The sequence below is a fragment of the Apteryx rowi genome, unplaced genomic scaffold (assembly GCF_003343035.1).
Source record: "Apteryx rowi isolate R43461 unplaced genomic scaffold, aptRow1 scaffold_203, whole genome shotgun sequence".
Classification (NCBI taxonomy): domain Eukaryota; kingdom Metazoa; phylum Chordata; class Aves; order Apterygiformes; family Apterygidae; genus Apteryx; species Apteryx rowi.
In genome coordinates, this window is record NW_020448342.1 from 647,782 (window position 1) to 664,663 (window position 16,882).

General features: G+C 41.3%; 1 protein-coding gene across 3 annotated transcripts in view; it reads left to right on the forward strand.

Annotated features, from left to right (window-relative positions):
- ZNF608 (zinc finger protein 608) overlaps positions 1-5,727 on the forward strand; it is an 86,824-nt gene extending 81,097 nt beyond the window's left edge. For 2 of the 3 annotated variants that reach the window (XM_026063931.1, XM_026063932.1), the window contains 5 exons: positions 203-620; positions 1,146-1,318; positions 2,248-2,401; positions 3,658-3,739; positions 4,735-5,727. In XM_026063931.1, the coding sequence (XP_025919716.1) occupies positions 203-620; positions 1,146-1,318; positions 2,248-2,401; positions 3,658-3,739; positions 4,735-4,741 (834 nt within the window). In that variant the 3' untranslated portion in view covers positions 4,742-5,727. The remainder of the gene's footprint in view (positions 1-202; positions 621-1,145; positions 1,319-2,247; positions 2,402-3,657; positions 3,740-4,734) is intronic. The other variant, XM_026063933.1, reaches the window with a different exon arrangement.
- The last annotated feature ends 11,155 nt before the right edge of the window (positions 5,728-16,882 follow it).

Sequence of the window (16,882 nt, forward strand, 5' to 3'; positions counted from 1 at the left end):
TCTCTTACTCTTTCATGGTAATATTGGTTTGTCTTTGAGCTCAAGGCGCTCTGTAGCAAGTGCACCTCTCCTCTATGTAATACAGATATGTTATTAAAACAGCTATTAAAAATACAACCAAATATAATCAAAATATGGGAAATATCAATATCGTATTTAACCATCTAAGTTCAGAACAAAATTTTTTTCTCCTCCGCATTAGGACCCAGATTCACGAACATGGCATCATTATGTCTATCAGCCCAAATACCTTGATCAGCAAAAATCAGAAGAACTTGATCGTGAGAAAAAGCTAAAAGAAGACAGCCCAAGAAAAACACCTAACAAGGAAAGTTCCCTGCCTAACCTTCCTGTCTCATTAGCAAGCATTAAAGAAGAGCCTAAAGAGGTCAAGCGTTCTGATTCTCAATCAGTGGATGAGAGCAAGATAAAAAACGATGATCGAAAGACTCCTGTAAATTGGAAGGACTCTCGGGGTGCTAGAGTGGCAGTTTCTTCACCAATGAGTCAGCATCAGTCATACATCCAGTACTTGCATGCTTATCCTTATCCACAGATGTACGATCCCAACCATCCAGCCTATCGTGCAGTCTCTCCTGTCCTAATGCACAGCTATCCTGGTATGTATTCTGAAACTTGCCTCGTGCACTGGTAAAGATTTACACACTCAAAATGCAGCAAACCCTGCATTTTAATATTTCTGTCCATTGCTGGAGTAAATTAGAAGCTTCATAGATGACATTTGTTTTGCTTGAGCTTACATTAGGTGTTCCTTTTATGAACTGTCAGAGTTCCCAGCTACAGTTTCCTCAACCCTTGACAGTTTGCTATTGCTGTTAGACTGACAGATAGTTTATTGCCTATAAAAATATTCTAAGCACTTACTGTCAGAACCATTATAGTTACTATTCCTTTCACTTAAAGAGGACCCATAAATGTCTGAAATGGCTATCAGCTCAGCCCTCTTTATAACCTCCATTCATCAGGGCAAATTAGGCGAAAAATCGAAGAGCAAAGATCCAGTTTGATAGTCACATGATCCCTTTCTGATGTTACTCTCTGTCCTGACCATCCCCTCCTCCCACCTTGATATAACCAAAATGTAAAAACAGTAACTTGATGTGGCATTTATTGTTTACCTGCAGGGGCCTATCTCTCTCCAGGATTTCATTATCCTGTTTATGGGAAGATGTCAGGGAGAGAAGAGGCGGAGAAAGTCAATACCAGCCCAAGCATCAATGCGAAATCAACCACTGAGTCCAAAGCACTGGATTTGCTCCAGCAGCATGCCAACCAGTATCGCAGCAAGTCCCCTGTGGTAAGGCTTCGTCTGTTGTTACCGAAGAGTACCTTTGGGGAGGGCTAGAGAATATCATTTTAATACACACACACAGTCTGGCATCAAGCTATGAATGCGTGATGCTTCTTTATACTGCTGCTTAAAGTAAAAGTAGTTTAAAGTCTGGATGCTTCCTTGGCATAAGTTGGAAGTGATACGTATAATGRAGTTCTGTGCACAGAGTCTTCCTAACTTAAATAAGAGGACTCTCATAGAAACCTAGATTCAGAGATATCTCTTGGTGCATGGCAGTTTGTTGTGGTTAAATGGGAAGCTCCTGTTTGAAAGCAGATAATGAAGTAAGAAGTTCAGCTGTGGGATTCGGTAATATCCCCTTAGTAGATTTGCCATGAAGCCATGTCTTCTGAACAGCAGATTCCCAGCATCTACTTCTGAATATTTCCACGTTGGAACAAACACTTTTATTTACTTTCAGATAAGTTGGTGCTAGCTTTAATTTTGAGCAAGTCACTGACTCTGATTCTATTTTAAAAAGGGCTTTCTTGCTGCTCAGGCAGGTTTGTTCCCTAGTGTGCATTAAAGAGGGCTGAGGACTAATTTGCATCAGCTCTCAGCGGCCCAAAGAGGATGTTCAGGCACTGGCAGGTCAGCCAGACTTAAGAGAGCCCAGAAATAAAGGTCAGCATGGTGGCTTTATGCCACAGGGTGTGACCTGAAGATCTGTGCTTTGAAAATCTTCCAGATTATATATAACCAGAATACCAGAAATAACCAGATACACTAGCTTCGGACTAGAACAAGTGCAAATCTCCAATACACTGGAGAATCAGATTCATCATCTGAATTTAAAAGGTCATTGTCAGGTAATATTAGCAAGTGTACTTTGGCTACGATTTCCTCCCCTTTAAAATTTTCACGTCAGTTTTCTTTCACCTTTTTATTGTCAGCCTGTGGAAAAATCTGCAGCTGAGCGTGAACGGGAAGCAGAGAGGGAACGAGACCGTCATTCTCCTTTCAGCCAGCGGCATCTCCATACGCACCATCACACACACGTTGGAATGGGTTATCCGCTTATACCTGGTCAATACGACCCATTTCAAGGTGAGCAGTAATGGTATTAGCTTGCCTGGTAGAGTTGTTTCCTTGACATTGCAAGCCATACGTACATGAATCGTTTTGAATAGAGATCCCATTGTTAAATCAGAAGGGCTTTACTTTTAGGCAGAAGGCTTGAAAATTCCCAGCAAGGACTAACAGCAAAGAAAACCTCAAGTAAATAGCTTCATGCCTGAGAAATACCAAGTTTTGTTTCCAGAACTGGTTGTCAGCACATTATAAAGATTTACCAGTTAGGCTGTTGTTCACTTGAACGTTTTGAATCCTACTGCAAACTGACATTAACTGGGTAAAAGGCGATAAAAAAAACAAACCAAACAAACCCTTTTTTATATAAATAGGGTTGGGTAAGCAGTGGAAGAAGTCTAGCAAAGACAAAARCTTTTTATACGGAACATATTTTATGTACAGGGCATTGCATTCACAAGGGTTTGAGTTTGTTACAGTTTGAGCTTCGGAAAGAGAGCTCTCTTTATTTCGGCAAATGCAGTGCACAGAGTTGCAGTCAGGGAAAAGGCACCACAGTAAGGCATGATTCATTCTCCCTAGGTTTTATACCTGTCTTTGACGGGTTTTCTCTAACCCTGGATTCTAGCTGAATTAAAAGGAGATTTCCTCCCATGCAGCAAAGTATATGCTATCACAATTGGTAGCTAAAATGACATTAATTCATTACGTTCACTCAGAGCCTCAGCAGCTATTTTTCCTGTGTAAAAGTCTTGAAATTTCTCAGTTTAATTCAGTGATTCCATATGCCTTATGGGAAGCATTATGCTTGTTCAGTAGGAAAACTGTAAAAATGATAAGTTATTATGAAAGTATTGTATTCTGAGCAGCTAGCATGTCGTTTCTGTAATTCACTGTGACTTTTTGTTCTTGTTGTTTCCCAGTACCTATTATTTCTACTGAGCTTCCTATTCAGGAATTCATACAAACCATTTAGCACCATGCAGTTCAGTACTTGGAAAGTAATACAATAAGTCGGAATGCTTATTTTCTTGTAAAATACCTATCAAGGAGAATTCAGTATACTCTGTGAAGGCATATTGGTCATACTGGGCAAACTGTCTCAGCGCTGCTGCCTGAAACATTCGCCTTTTGTGTAGTGTTAAAAGCCATTTTCTGATGGTGGGGTTTTTTTATTTGTTTGCGTTAGGGATTCTTCCTACCGTTCTCTGAACACAAAAATCCATTAAAACCAGAAATGCATCCACATTTCTTTTGTTTCTTCTTTCCTTCAGGATTGACCTCGGCTGCCCTTGTTGCCACTCAGCAGGTGGCTGCTCAGGCATCTGCGTCTGGTATGTTTCCTGCACAAAGAAGGTAAATATTCAGTAAATCTTGAATTATACATCTTTATATAGAGATGAGAAAGCAAATCACAGTTTTTATAGCCTAGAGGGCTGCAGTTCTATAAGGCACAGTTTTTAAGGAGGGGGAAAAGGTTGGCTGGGTTTTGAGGCTAATTGTAATTTTATTCTCATTAAGATGACATTTAGTCTTTGAATTGTGTCCTTTAATTATAATGTAGATCATTAAGGGGGAACAGATAGTCTGTTTTCTGAGTTTTTCCAAAGAATGTGTTTTAGCTTTAGCTATTATTAAGAAAAAACAAGTGATTATGAAATATAATTAAGATCCAAATGATTTTGAGAAGTGGATAAAATTTCATATTTGGTTTAGATCCATCTACTATCAGGTAAACTTATGCTTTTATGTAATCTGCAAATCCGTCTGGTTTGCTGATTTTATTTTCAGAGAGTTTGCTAGGGAGTTGGTTAGAGGTTACATCATTTTTCAGTTACACAGGAATTTTACGCATTCGCCTCTTAGTTATTTACTAGGTTGTGAATAAGATTTACTCTTCAATCTCCAACAGGAGAGACACCCTTCTGTATCATAATCATCCTATTTTAAGTGAAAAACCCAGTGCACCCGTAACAGTAGGGTCTCTTTCATCACCTCCATGTTAAGTCTCAGAGAGTTTGGTGTGTTACATAGTGATATAAAGTTCCGTGGTTATTGGTGTCTTTCTGGAAACAAGTGACCGCATAAGACTTCTAGCTTGAATTATTTGAATGGGAAAGGAGGTTTCTGGCTCTGAAAGACCCGATGCAGTCCAGGGTTTCAGAAGTCGGAGGATAAATCCCGACACGTTCGTTCGTATGTTGACCTTTGCAGGGGAGGGGAGAGGATGCGACTTGCTTGCTTTGTGGCTTGAGATTGCGTACTGCACAGGTCTCATTTCACAGCGTCTCTGAGATGCAGAAAATGCTAGGAAAAACACCATACTTAAACATTCTTCTTTCTATTTTCAGAGAATGATGAGTTTGGAAATGTACATTGTCATGTGACTGGATCACATGAGGAAGCGCTTTATTACAGACATCAGTTCCATGGTGTTAATTTGAAATGCCTTAATGGCAGGCAAAAACCAGTCATTTCATTTTTGTAAATTGCAGATTTTATCACAGAGTAACAAATGTTGCTGTAATTAGACTTCTGTTTTTATATATATATATATGCATATATATATATACATATATATATAAAAATATATATATATTCTTTACTTTTTTTGTATCAGTAACCAGGCTCGCACACAGGGTCTGCTGCTAAGTTGCAAACCACACAGTAAAGGAGAAATGTATTTGTCATGTTTAGAAAGTGTTAACTGCAAAAGGCTGTTTGTTTCTTTTCTCTTTTCTTCCCCCCCTTTTTTTTTTGCTTTTTAATTGTAAATAAATAATGTTATGTATCAGTGTGCCTGAACCTTGCATACCCTTCTGATATTTCCCACAAGCCCTCAGAGAGGCTAACTGTGATGACACTTTGGTACAATGTAGATGTCTATTTGGTGGCTCCTATTAAGATGCATCAGTGTAAAATGTTACTGTATTCACTGTTTCATTGTAATTGTGTATTGTGAAAGATATACATTTGGAAGGCATGGGGTTGCCAGTACCACAAAAACTGTGTTGTACATAATGTATAGATTTTAAATGGGGAAATAATGAGCATCTGTGAATAATGAAATGTCTTTTTTGATAATCTTGAATGGCAAATAACCCAATAGCCTGCATACCAGAAGACATCTGTGATTGTTCTATTACTTGAATAGTCCTGCAGTCTTTTTTTTAATGTTTACAATTATCCAGTTTTAGAAGAGAGACTTTAATGCCATTGCCTGGTTACTTGTTTTATGCTGTAATCTAGTTTATTTTATGTAAAATGTATATTGAATGCTTTCATTTTTATACCTGCCTTAAATAATTTGGCAATCAGAATAAAGAAAAAAAGTTGTTTTTGTACTTTCTTGGTGTCTGTCTCAACTTGCTTTCCTGTGGCCCGCTTTGAGAGTGGTGCCATCGATGCAGGCAGTAGAGCCCCCTGTGTCTGCGGCGGAGCTCTCTGTGGCTCAGGAGGTGGCAGCGCGGCACCAAGCCGTATGGCTGCCATCGATCTCCTTCCCTTGACTTCAGAGGGCTCAAGGAAGGCCCCTAATAAGCTTGGGGTGTATTAGCAGTACTTTAATGCCTTTTGTAGAGTAGCTGTGTGCGCTGTAAATTATGGGCTGTTTGTTTCATCTGTACTGTCCCAATAACATGAATAGGCACCTAAAAATGGAGGACGTGTAGATAGAAAAAGTCCCATTCCTACCGTATTACCAAAAAATAAATAATTTTATAGACTTGCCACCTATTTTGTTCCAGTGCTGTAAACACAATACACAATAACATGAAAGAGCACTGATTATGACATGAAAAAAAAAAAAAGATTTACTGGTCAGGTTTTTAAGGCTTTAATTTTTATCCTCTCCTGCACATTCCATATACATTGGGTAGCAAAATTGGTTTTAAAGTTTTACTGTCTTTTTTTTCTTGGCAAGATGAATTACTGGAGGTTAGAAGTTGTTTATGAAGCAGGTTCCATTTCTCTTGCCTCGTGAATACTTAATATAGAAGGATGAATTAAAGATTCCCAACAGACAAGCACACTTGGACTTTTTATATTACTATGATGAATCTGCCATTAATATTGCTATAATTGTTTTATTTTTATAGACATAAAATCAGTCCCCTTAGTGACTAGTAATAAGGTTTATTGATTTTTACTACACATTATTCATCTCTGGCTTACTCTTATCATTTTGTTCTGAGCACATTCAGAAATCTCCCAGCGCTGACATACGACAAATTAGCCTCATCGGAAATGGGAAGGAAGGGGTGTTTTCTGTGGGGTGGGGATGTTGTGAATGCAGAGCTCCTGAACAATTAAATAAGTGCCCTATTACTTATATATTAAAAGCGCTGATGGCTTTTGTATTGAAATGCGCCATCGATTTTTTTCATCCTAGGCCATTAATGCTTCTGCAGCAAAACAGATCTTATAAATTCACACTGTTGGTGATTTTGATTTAGTGTGGTTTAAGATTGAGTGTCCTAAGTAACTGGAATGAATTACTCTGATTGATATGGGGTAAGCAGCAGTTTAAATGATAATTAATGTTATAGCTTTATTATATCCTTGAAGTCTGTAAGAGGGACTAACGGCCATTGCCATTTATTGTCTTCCTCTGCTGAAGGGCATTATTTTCCCTCTGTCTTTATAGCGTTCCTCTTGGTTTAACGCTTGCCGTGCTGACCTCTTGAAGGCTGTGCAGCGGTGAGCGTGACTCCCTGGCTCCTCAAAGCCGAATGGTGTCCGCACATCTGGGCCTTGACACGCGGTGGCTGTAACCATCTCACTGCTGTGTGAGACTCCAAAGGATGAGCAAATCGGAGCGGTAATAGGAGGAGGAAATTTTACAAACCTGGGAGCTGTCTAAATGCCACAGGAGCYGGTCACTGGAAGGGGGCAGTTCACGTACCGTGGGACAGCCGCACCTGAACGCTCTTGCCCACAGACAGGGCCTGGGCTCGTGTCTTCTCCAGCTGGCACCTCTCCAGCTCTGCTCTTCCAGCAGCTGCAATCGCTCACCCTGATCCTGTCTTTCACCCAAATGTTGCTGTTTTTTTGCAGAGGTAACCTGGGGCTCGCCTGTGCACTTACTTCTCCATGTTTCCAGCCTGTCTGTGGGAAGCAGCTGAAGGAACGAAGGGTCTGCCAGTGGGAGCCCACCACACAGGCCCAAAAACCCCAGCCAGGGAGTTACTGCCCGTGGTGTTTGTGTGGGGATAAAATGGATGTGTACGGAGAAAAGGGTTTTTTAGAGCAATTATGTAGCTTCAGAGCCTGAAATAGGACAGGGGTCTACCTGGCTAAAATGAATGGCTAGCAGAGCTGGACTAGAGTTTTTCACGTGGGGGCAGGGAGTGACATTGTTCCAGTTTATCATTTTTGGATTCCCCAGTGACGTTAGGGAACACATAAGGACTCACATAGCTAACTCTGGGCCATGCTGCCCTCCTCTTCTTCTGACGGGTGCCTTGCTTGGGTGTATGCATAGGGTTGCACTTCTCCGACAAGTCCCGGCTGTGTAAGAGCCACTAGAGGACACAAGTGAGGGAACCTCTGAATCCATCCTAACATATGCCAGAGACAAAAAAAAACTGCCCTAAACCAGGGACACCAGAGAGCTCCTTAGCCGCTCTCCTCCAGGGAGAGCATCAAGCAGGGAACCCCGCTCTTGCTTCCTTCCGGAGTCACGGTCTGGTCTCTTGCTTTTACTGACTGAGCTACTGTCCTCATCGTTCTGCCCCAGCATCTCACTCTAGCATTTGCTTGCCGCACTCTTGTGCTCTTTCACTTCTTTTTCCCTCTCTTTTTCCCATTTCTCTCTCCTTCTCTTTTCTCACTCCCCCTCTTGCCCACTTAATAAGCCCCCTAACTTACTTCCATTTGGTGTCATCAAAACTCACTCTTTTCTTTTTATTCATACAGCTCAAATCTTCTGCATGCAGTCATTTTCTCAGCCTGTGATTACCTCCCTCTCTCTGCTTTTATCATGCTCCCTCCTTTGACCTGTGCTTTTTTTTTTTCCCCCCCCGTATCTTACGCTGTGTTAATGTATCCTGTCTCTCTTCAGCCTGAAGTATTTGGGACAGGGAACATGTCTTGCTTCAGATTTATACAGCATAATTCATATTTATAGTTCCTTCTGAATAACAGCAATGGATGCTTTTAGCATCTCACAGGACATAGCACAAGATGTTTGATGAGTAGCTAGAACAGGGCCATTATTAACAAGGAGCTGAAGATAATTGACAAAAGCCATTACAATTTTAAAAGGTCTGTTGAAACCACCTTGCTCCTCAAAAATTGGGAACAAAACTAAGCCCATATAGGCATTTTGAAACTGTATCGCCATGTATCAGAGTGAATTGCAGACATAGTCATTACTTACTGAACCAGCTCTGTTTTGTTGTACAACAGCAGCTCTATTTTCTTCATTTATTCAARTTTTAGCCCTCTACTTGGCTTTCAGTACTATTCTCTCTATAGTGTTAGCATGAGCTATGGTTTCCCTTGATGCAGTTATTTTGCTCAGGTCAATTTTTCCTAGGTTCACTTAGCTTTAGTCTTTTCTTTCCTTTAAGGTTTTTATTTTTGTGGGGGGTCTTTCTTACTGTTACTTTTACTGAGCAACACAAGAGGATTGCACAAGGCAGAAGAGACACTTGACTGTTGGTAGCAGAGTAAATTTTCCGTTTTAATTTAACGTGGAAAACCCCTAAGTCTTGGTTTGTACTGTCTTCTTTATCTTCTTCACCCCTTTTTTATAGCATGAGATTTAGAAAATTTTGTATTTTTCACAGAAATTTGAAAACAAAAATGTCTAATGACATATAGGAGCTTTTCAGCTCATTTTACCCTTGTCTTTACTGACCCAGTGAGCATTCAGCTTTACCCTGAGAGCGAGGAATGTCCTTTTTGGTTTATCCGATGTTTACTAGTTGAATCTGTTTCATTATGGGGGGAGGGAAAAAGCCTTTTGAAGACAGTGTGTTTTTTTACTTTCTTAACCATTTCTTTAAGGCTCTGTGATGCATGTCGAAAACCATTACCGTAAGCTGAAGTTACACATGTGCAGTGATGGGAAGCTAGGCCCTATTAAAATCCTCATGGTGGTTGTTAGTAATTTTTATGGTGCATATGCTAAATATTGCTTTCAACCTCAGTAGCAACTCTGAAACTTCTCATCTGGACCGACAAATTAGCAAACTTTAGGATTTAGCAAAGGTAATTATTGCTTGCAACCTGGCAGTGTTAATCATGTGGAAAGCTTGTTGTTCTTCACCATAATATTATACAAAAGTGCTTTGAGGAGTTTGAAAGCAGTTTTTAATATAGATGAATGAACTCCTGTAGACCAAGCTAGTGCCTGTAGTTCTGTTTCCATGGCTTCGTAGTTGGTCATTTCAGCAGCATTCAGAAGGCGTTTTGGATGGCATAGTAGTGTACCTTAATTGCATGATTTCGGCCATTTGGACTTGCTGATGCTACACTAGTGCTTATTTATTGCTTTGAGAGTAATGTATGTTCATGAAAACAAATAGTATAACAATGCTTGCTTAAAAAAAAAGAGAAAAACCTAGACAAAAAACTAGCGGAATGAAAAGTGGAAGAGGAGTTTTGTCTTTATATGGTTCAGATCAAATTTGTACAGAATAGTGGAAATGAGGTGTGGTACAAAAAGCCCTAGAGTTTTCTGGTTGAAGAACCTCCCGCATGGTTAAGAGGCTGCCATGAAAAAATGTTCTTTTTTTTTTATTTTTCCCCCCATTTTCTCAATAATATAAACCTGTGTTTAAGAGGCTGAGGATTATCTCAGTGACACTAGAAATAAATGGAGGGGAGAGAGGACGATTTTTCTTCTCCTCCTCTGATATGGGCCACTGAAAAGGGCAAGACTTGCAATTTGCTTTAACAGGAGCTGGCCTCTACTATGTGTGCTCACCTGTATGGGCAGCTTCCTCATGCGGAAGAGGCTTCTCCCTGATCTGCTCCCTGTTCAGCAGTGCTCAGCTCTGTTGGCCGCTSTAGAAGTGACCCAATTTCCTTCCTTTGGGGCTCTGTGTTTCCCTGGAGACAATGGGAGGAAGCAGGTCAAGGACTACAAGGACTGCAGGGAAGGTTCTGCTTTTGCATTGCATTGCATTTCATATACATGCCAGAGCAAGACTTTTAGAGTCTCCTTTTGTCCACACCTTTCTCCAAATCTGTCCTAAATCAGTTCCAGTGTTTGCAGTGATGAGCCTCGTCAAGGTGCTGATTTTTAAGCAGAGCTCCATACTGAAAAAGCCATTAAAATGTCAGTGGCACAGTATGTCTCCCCATGCCATGTCCTGGAACGTTACAATTTAATACCGAGCCTTGCCTCAAGTATCTGCTGGGCTAATTCACAATCTTCCTATTTTGAAATAAGTTGGCTGGCTCCCTGTCTTCCTTTAATAGAGAATTTGCTATATCCTCAGCCTGTGGAGATGGCTGTGATTCTGTTGAGGTCAATTGACCGCTTTCCCTTTTCATCTGCCAAAGGTTGGTCTCCATCAGGTTATTGCTCTAAAGAACCAAGAAGGTGCAGAGGAAACTACCATAGAAAGAAAGCACCAAAAATAGCAGGACAGAGTCCACTTTCTCTTATGCTAGGGCACCTCTCACTAATCTCAGGTGAGTTGTGCTGCTGCAGCTAGGTAAGAGTTTGGTCCCCTGAGACAGAGCAATCATCACAGCTCAGCATAGCTCTTTAATTCTTCCTTGAGTCTATGCACGTATCAGGGCAGCTAAGGGTGGTGACTGATCTAGGCCCCTTTCCCATCTCCCTTTCATTTACATCCTTTTTTAGATCATGTGTCTGCCCCAGGCTCGCTTCTTATTATATTTACTATCCATTATTCCCTAGTGATAGCATCAAGGTCAGATGCTCAGTTTGAATGAGCAGTAGAAATACTCCTCTCTTCCGATACCATCAAAAGCAAATTGCTGGCTAATAGCTAAATCGACTTGAAGAAGAACAAGTAGTTCTGGGACCAGTGGAGCTAATGAAGACCAGTTTCCAGTGGCTTTCTTGCCTGTTTGGACTCTCAGATGTTCAGTAAAGTGGGAATTTTTTCCTAAATGAGGCCACTAACAGACTGTCTGTCCTCTGCCTGCTTACCAATACTTGTTAAATTAAAGAAGAAGTCTTCAGAGTATCGACCTTTAGTTTGATTGCAGCTGGTCAACAGGCTCAAGTGTTACGTGCGAGGGAAAGGCCATGCACGTGGTGTGAGCACAAGAGCTGTAAACGAGAGTTGCACGAGGGTCTTGGCGGCACGGCCTTGTCGCGCGAGTATTGTGAGCTGTGAATGACCGAGGGGCGGCCGTGAGCATCGTGGTTTTGCCCCTCGCAAAAATGGGGCATGTTCAGGGCCCAGTACGGCCCCTGGCTGTGAACTTACTCCAGGCTCCAGTTTCTCGCCCCGTGCTCTGCACCATGCGTAAGATGCAGAGGTTATAAAAACAGTTTTATCGTTTGTTTGTTTTCAAGGTAAAGACATGAACAACAAGGGAAACTGAAATAAGCCTAGGTCATGGCTCTTAACTCCTAAATTCCTCAATAATCAGGAGAATTTATGACTCTGAATTAGTCCACTCTAGAGATATTTATGTTTTTAGCTGTAGGCTTTACACATCCCTATTACATATATATAAACAGAAGAGGAGCCTGGATTTAAGAAAAGCTATGGCCATAGATTTTTTTTTAATGCTTTTAGGTGCCAACAAACAACAATGAATTTTCCCACTGTTTAATAATAAGCTAGTTAAGATACAAAAAAGAACAAAGGGTTATTTTTGAAAGCCACTGGTAGTAACAACATAATGGTTTCATTATCTAAAGTTCAGTCACAACAAGGACAAAAAAAAAAAATCCCTCTTGTGTATGCTGAAGAGCTTTTCAGTTTTGAAAAAAAAATCAATACCATATTCACAGTAATGTTTGCTTGCATAAAATATTGACTGTAGTCACATTGGTGGTTTTACATAAAGACTTAAAAGCAATCTTGATCATCTGAAAGGTTCTAATTGTTTTTTCCCCTATCCTGAAAGAGTAATGAAAGGACAACAAAAAAAAGCAGAACTATATAGTTATTTTATAACTGGCACTAACAAATTTCACCAATTACAGAGTCCATTCTGTAAGCAATGAATGTGTGGCTCCCAATTAATCTAGTGTACCTCCAGGCAAGGTCTAAATCAGCTGGATACAGCTAAAGCAATTTGCACACAGCTAAAAGCAAATTGGAAAATAAGTGTTCCACGCTACTGCATATCTTTCCAAGCCAAATACACAATCAGTATTCTGGCAGCAGCACTCTGTCATGTTATTTGCAGCTATCAATTTTAATTATAACGATTATTGATTAGTTGGAAAAGTGAATAATCTAATGTTCAAGTGAGGTTGGCGAGGTCTTTCTTTTCTGGGGTCTTTCTTTCCCTTTCGTGCACATGTCCAGTTAGTGTTAGGAAATATCAAGCAAAGACCGTACCTGTATCACAGTGCTGAGCTTAGATAACTATAATTGAAGTTGCAGCAGTGATTTTTTTACAGCAAACGTCCATTTTTAGGATCCACAGCTCTGCTGTGAAAGGTAGATAGGAATTGAATCAGGGCATAAGAAGACCCAGTTCAGGAAGGCAGGCCAACACTTGCAAACTTGGGCACCTAAAGTCATGCACCTATTTTCTTGCTTAACCGTCCAAATAAATGAGCTGCTTTGTGAGGGAAGGGAGAGTGCTCATGTTGCCCATGACACAGCTGCTTTGATAACTTATTTACTCTTAGTCACGAGCTGTTTCTTCTTCAAGAATGATACTTCTCTTGGAACAGAGAAAAAGGAAATACCCTACCCGAACTGCACTGACAAGAGTATTACGCATTTCAGCTAAATAAACAGCTGAGGCAAGAGTGCATCCTGACTGCAGCAGGGCTACAGCCTCAAAGGCTGAACCGAAACTTCCGAACCCAAGCTTTGGTGTAGGCTGATCTGCACTGCTAACCAAATGCCCTTTGCTGTGTTGCTGAAGACATTCAGTTTTCACTTGAATTTATTCATTAAACACTCAGCTAATAGTTATTGTAATCCAAAGCCCCTTCAAGGATACTGCAAATCGCCTGCTTCTGCCAAGGACGGAGCTAACGGCAGGAGAATTTCCTTCCTATTTCCCTCTTCTTCRGAGCCACAACCTTGGGGATCTGAGGGACGAGCCATGGCGGCTGCACCTCTGGGGGTTTGGGATGTCATTGCGACTCGTGCCCTGGGGCTGGATGTGCCTGTGCCCTAGGAAGGGCCATGTGGGGCAGTGCAGGGCTGGGCTGGCACCTGTGCCTGACCACCAGCTGTGTCTGCTGTCACCAAGTGGAGACCTGAGACTGCACCACTCGGCCCCTTCTCGCCTAGGCATGCCGATTTTGGAAAAAGGAGCAAGGAGGGCAGTTGGGGGTAATAACACCCTCAAACGTCATATCTCAGTCTGCTCAAGTTTGTCCCTCCATGCCTCGGGCTTTTAAGCGTGAAGGAGGCTTCAATCCTGCAGATGTCCTCATACAGTGTGCAAAGTGCATCGTGCGAGCTGTACTGCTGCTGCAGCGCGGTGAGCAAGTGCCAAGGGGGCGCAGCGGGGTCAGAGCCCGGTTACGACGTTAACCGCTATTGAGTGTAACGCAATGGAATAAGTACAGACGACAAAAATAATTTGGTGCAGTTCTGAAAATAATGGCCATTGGCTAACTGGTGTTGTAGGTGGCACATTGCACCGTTGCTCAGAAACTGTGGCAGGACGTGAAATCAGGAAGGTCGGCGGCTCCAGTTAATTATCAAGAGAGAATATTTTCAAAGACCTGCACAAGGATTTAGTCATACAGCTCCCACTGTCTTGGCAAAGCCGGGGACAGCTAATCATCTGCTTTGAAACCGTGAGCGAATGTGTCCTTGAATTAGACAAGAAGACCTCTCCACCTAATCAGGAGCTGAAAAAATGTGCTTACAGCTCCTGACATTGCAATGGAGAAAACAAAGCAAAAAAGAGCAAAGGGATGGGAATGAATCCTGAATGTGCCAAACATGAAAATGCCTGCGTTTGTTTAATAACAAAATTGCTCTCTGAGAGAAAAAAAATACTGGAACCCTGAGCTAAATATGCCTATGTACGAGATCACCTAGTGATCAGCTACATCTCTGGCACATGCGCRCACGCAATGATTATAATGCTGTTGGCTGACATCCCTCCTGCTCTGTCTTTTGCATTTCTGAGCTCTTTTGTTCGGAGTCATGATTTAGTATTCTTAGTTAATTTATTTTATCCTGCCCTCCAAAGATTTCAATCTGCTCAACTCAAAGCTATACAAACACATTTAAGGACAGGGTCCTGTCCCAGTGATTTTCCTTCTTCTTTTCTTTCTCTTTTGCTGCATTCTGGGGGTGGGGGGAACACATAGCAATTTCCTGTTTAATACTATTTACCACCATAGTATTGCTGTAACAGTGAACCATGAAAAGTTACAGATTGCATTTCTTTAATCTAGCATATAATAGTGTGCTTCCTATTTTGTTAGGCCATAAATTGATAATCTCACAGCTTCTCTATTATTTAAAACATAGTATTAATATTAAAATTTCTGTGCCTGTCCATAACTTTGGAATCAGACACATACCTCAAGGGATCCTACTCCATCTGCAATAAGTGCTCTTCACTTCAGATTAATATATTTTCATTTGCCCTGTCAGCCTATACAGATGGAGCAGGCCTCAAACCACACTGGGTCAAGTAGAATTCCAATTAGACAAAGTTATTTTTAACTTCTGGAGGGCACAGGGTCAGCACACTAGAGATATTTAAGCACCTAAAGATGTAGACAGATGTCTTAAGGATTTTCAGAAGTACTATTGTGCTGAAGTCAAGGGTAGTTAGGCATCTGGCAAGATGTTGTAAAGCAAGATGTTGTAAAGCAGATCTTGTAAAGCAGATTTTGAGATGCCCACAAGGAGCTTGTCTAGATGCCTGAATGCTCTTGAAAATCCAGTTGCTTTTGGAGTAGAAAAGTTCAGACAACATAGCAGAGGTCACCAGTGGCTTCTCTTTCCCCCTCCCACCATCACAGGTTTGCCAAGATTCAGCTTCAGGGCCAAGATTTAAAATTCTGAAATCGGATGTGCTTACATTGCTCAGGAGGACACACATACACTGGCCATCCTGGGAATTAGAAGTCCTGGGGAGTCAAGAGGGAGAAAACCTAATGGCCATAGGTGAGCCAGCTCAGGTCCAGTGGCAGTGCAGCTGCAGGAGCACAGCGGCAGCAGGAGCTCAGCACAGCGTCTTGTAAATATTGAATGTTTCCAGACTGCACTGAGACACGGCATGGGGATTTACTGACTCAGCTCTGGGTAAAGGAAAGGTCAAAATCATCATCAAGGTGGCCAATTTCTTTGGAGGTCAAGGAATACAAACCCAGCCATATCCTGGCTAGCTCAGTCATCAATAGTGGCCACAAGCCTAGAAAAGAGCAAGAATAGGGTACATATCTGTGCTAATACTCTCCCATCTCCTGACAATTTTCAGCCAGGGGATTTTCTGACCCTGTTGTGTTTTTTCTATTCAATAATTTATAATCTTTTTCAAAGTCCTTGTTCAGTCTCCCCTTGAATTCAATATAAACTTCTTGTACTCAGAGTGTCCTTTGGCAAGGAGCTTCCCACATCCGCTGTCCATCACACAAAGAACCTCTGTTTGTTCTGAGTGTAATTCCTGTTGTCTTTCTTTGGTGACCCTGGGTTATTGTGTTGAAAGAAACAGCAAACAATTTCTTTCCTAGTCATCTACCCCATACCGCTCATGATTCTGTAGACTTTAACATCAACACCTCAAGCCTTTTTTTTTCCCCACACTGAAGTCTCCCAGCCTAATCTTTTTTTTTTTTTTCTATATGGAACCTATTAATCATCCTTGTCACCCTTCTCTGAACCTCTTTTATTCCTAATATATCCTTTATAGTTGTAGGGACACACAACCATCTTTCCATTGTGAAAACTGCCCATTTACCTTTGACTTCCTAGGTTTTAGCCAGTTATTTTCCTATATGCTCTTTTATGTCATGGCTGGTGAGTTTCTTTAAAAGACTTGCTGAAGGTCTCTTGTCAAAAGCCTTTTGGAAAATGAAGAAGACAACATCAGTTGGGTGATCTGGTTGATGCCCTCTTTTCCACATGCTTGTTCATCCCATGAGAGACCATCAAGAGGTTTCCAAGGCAGGACTTCCCTTGCCAGAAACTGTATATAGAAACCAGGTCTGGAAGTGGATTTTGTATTAGTAACCAGAATGAAAGAGATGTAAAGTTGCTCAAAGTCATGGGAACTTTGACATTTTAATCTAGTTCTGTGAATTCTTTTGTGGTTTTATACAGACTAGGTAGGAATAGAGCAGGTGAGACACAGACACTTTGCAGGAGAGAAGTAAGGAAGATGAGAGACAGGTGCCTTCAGCAG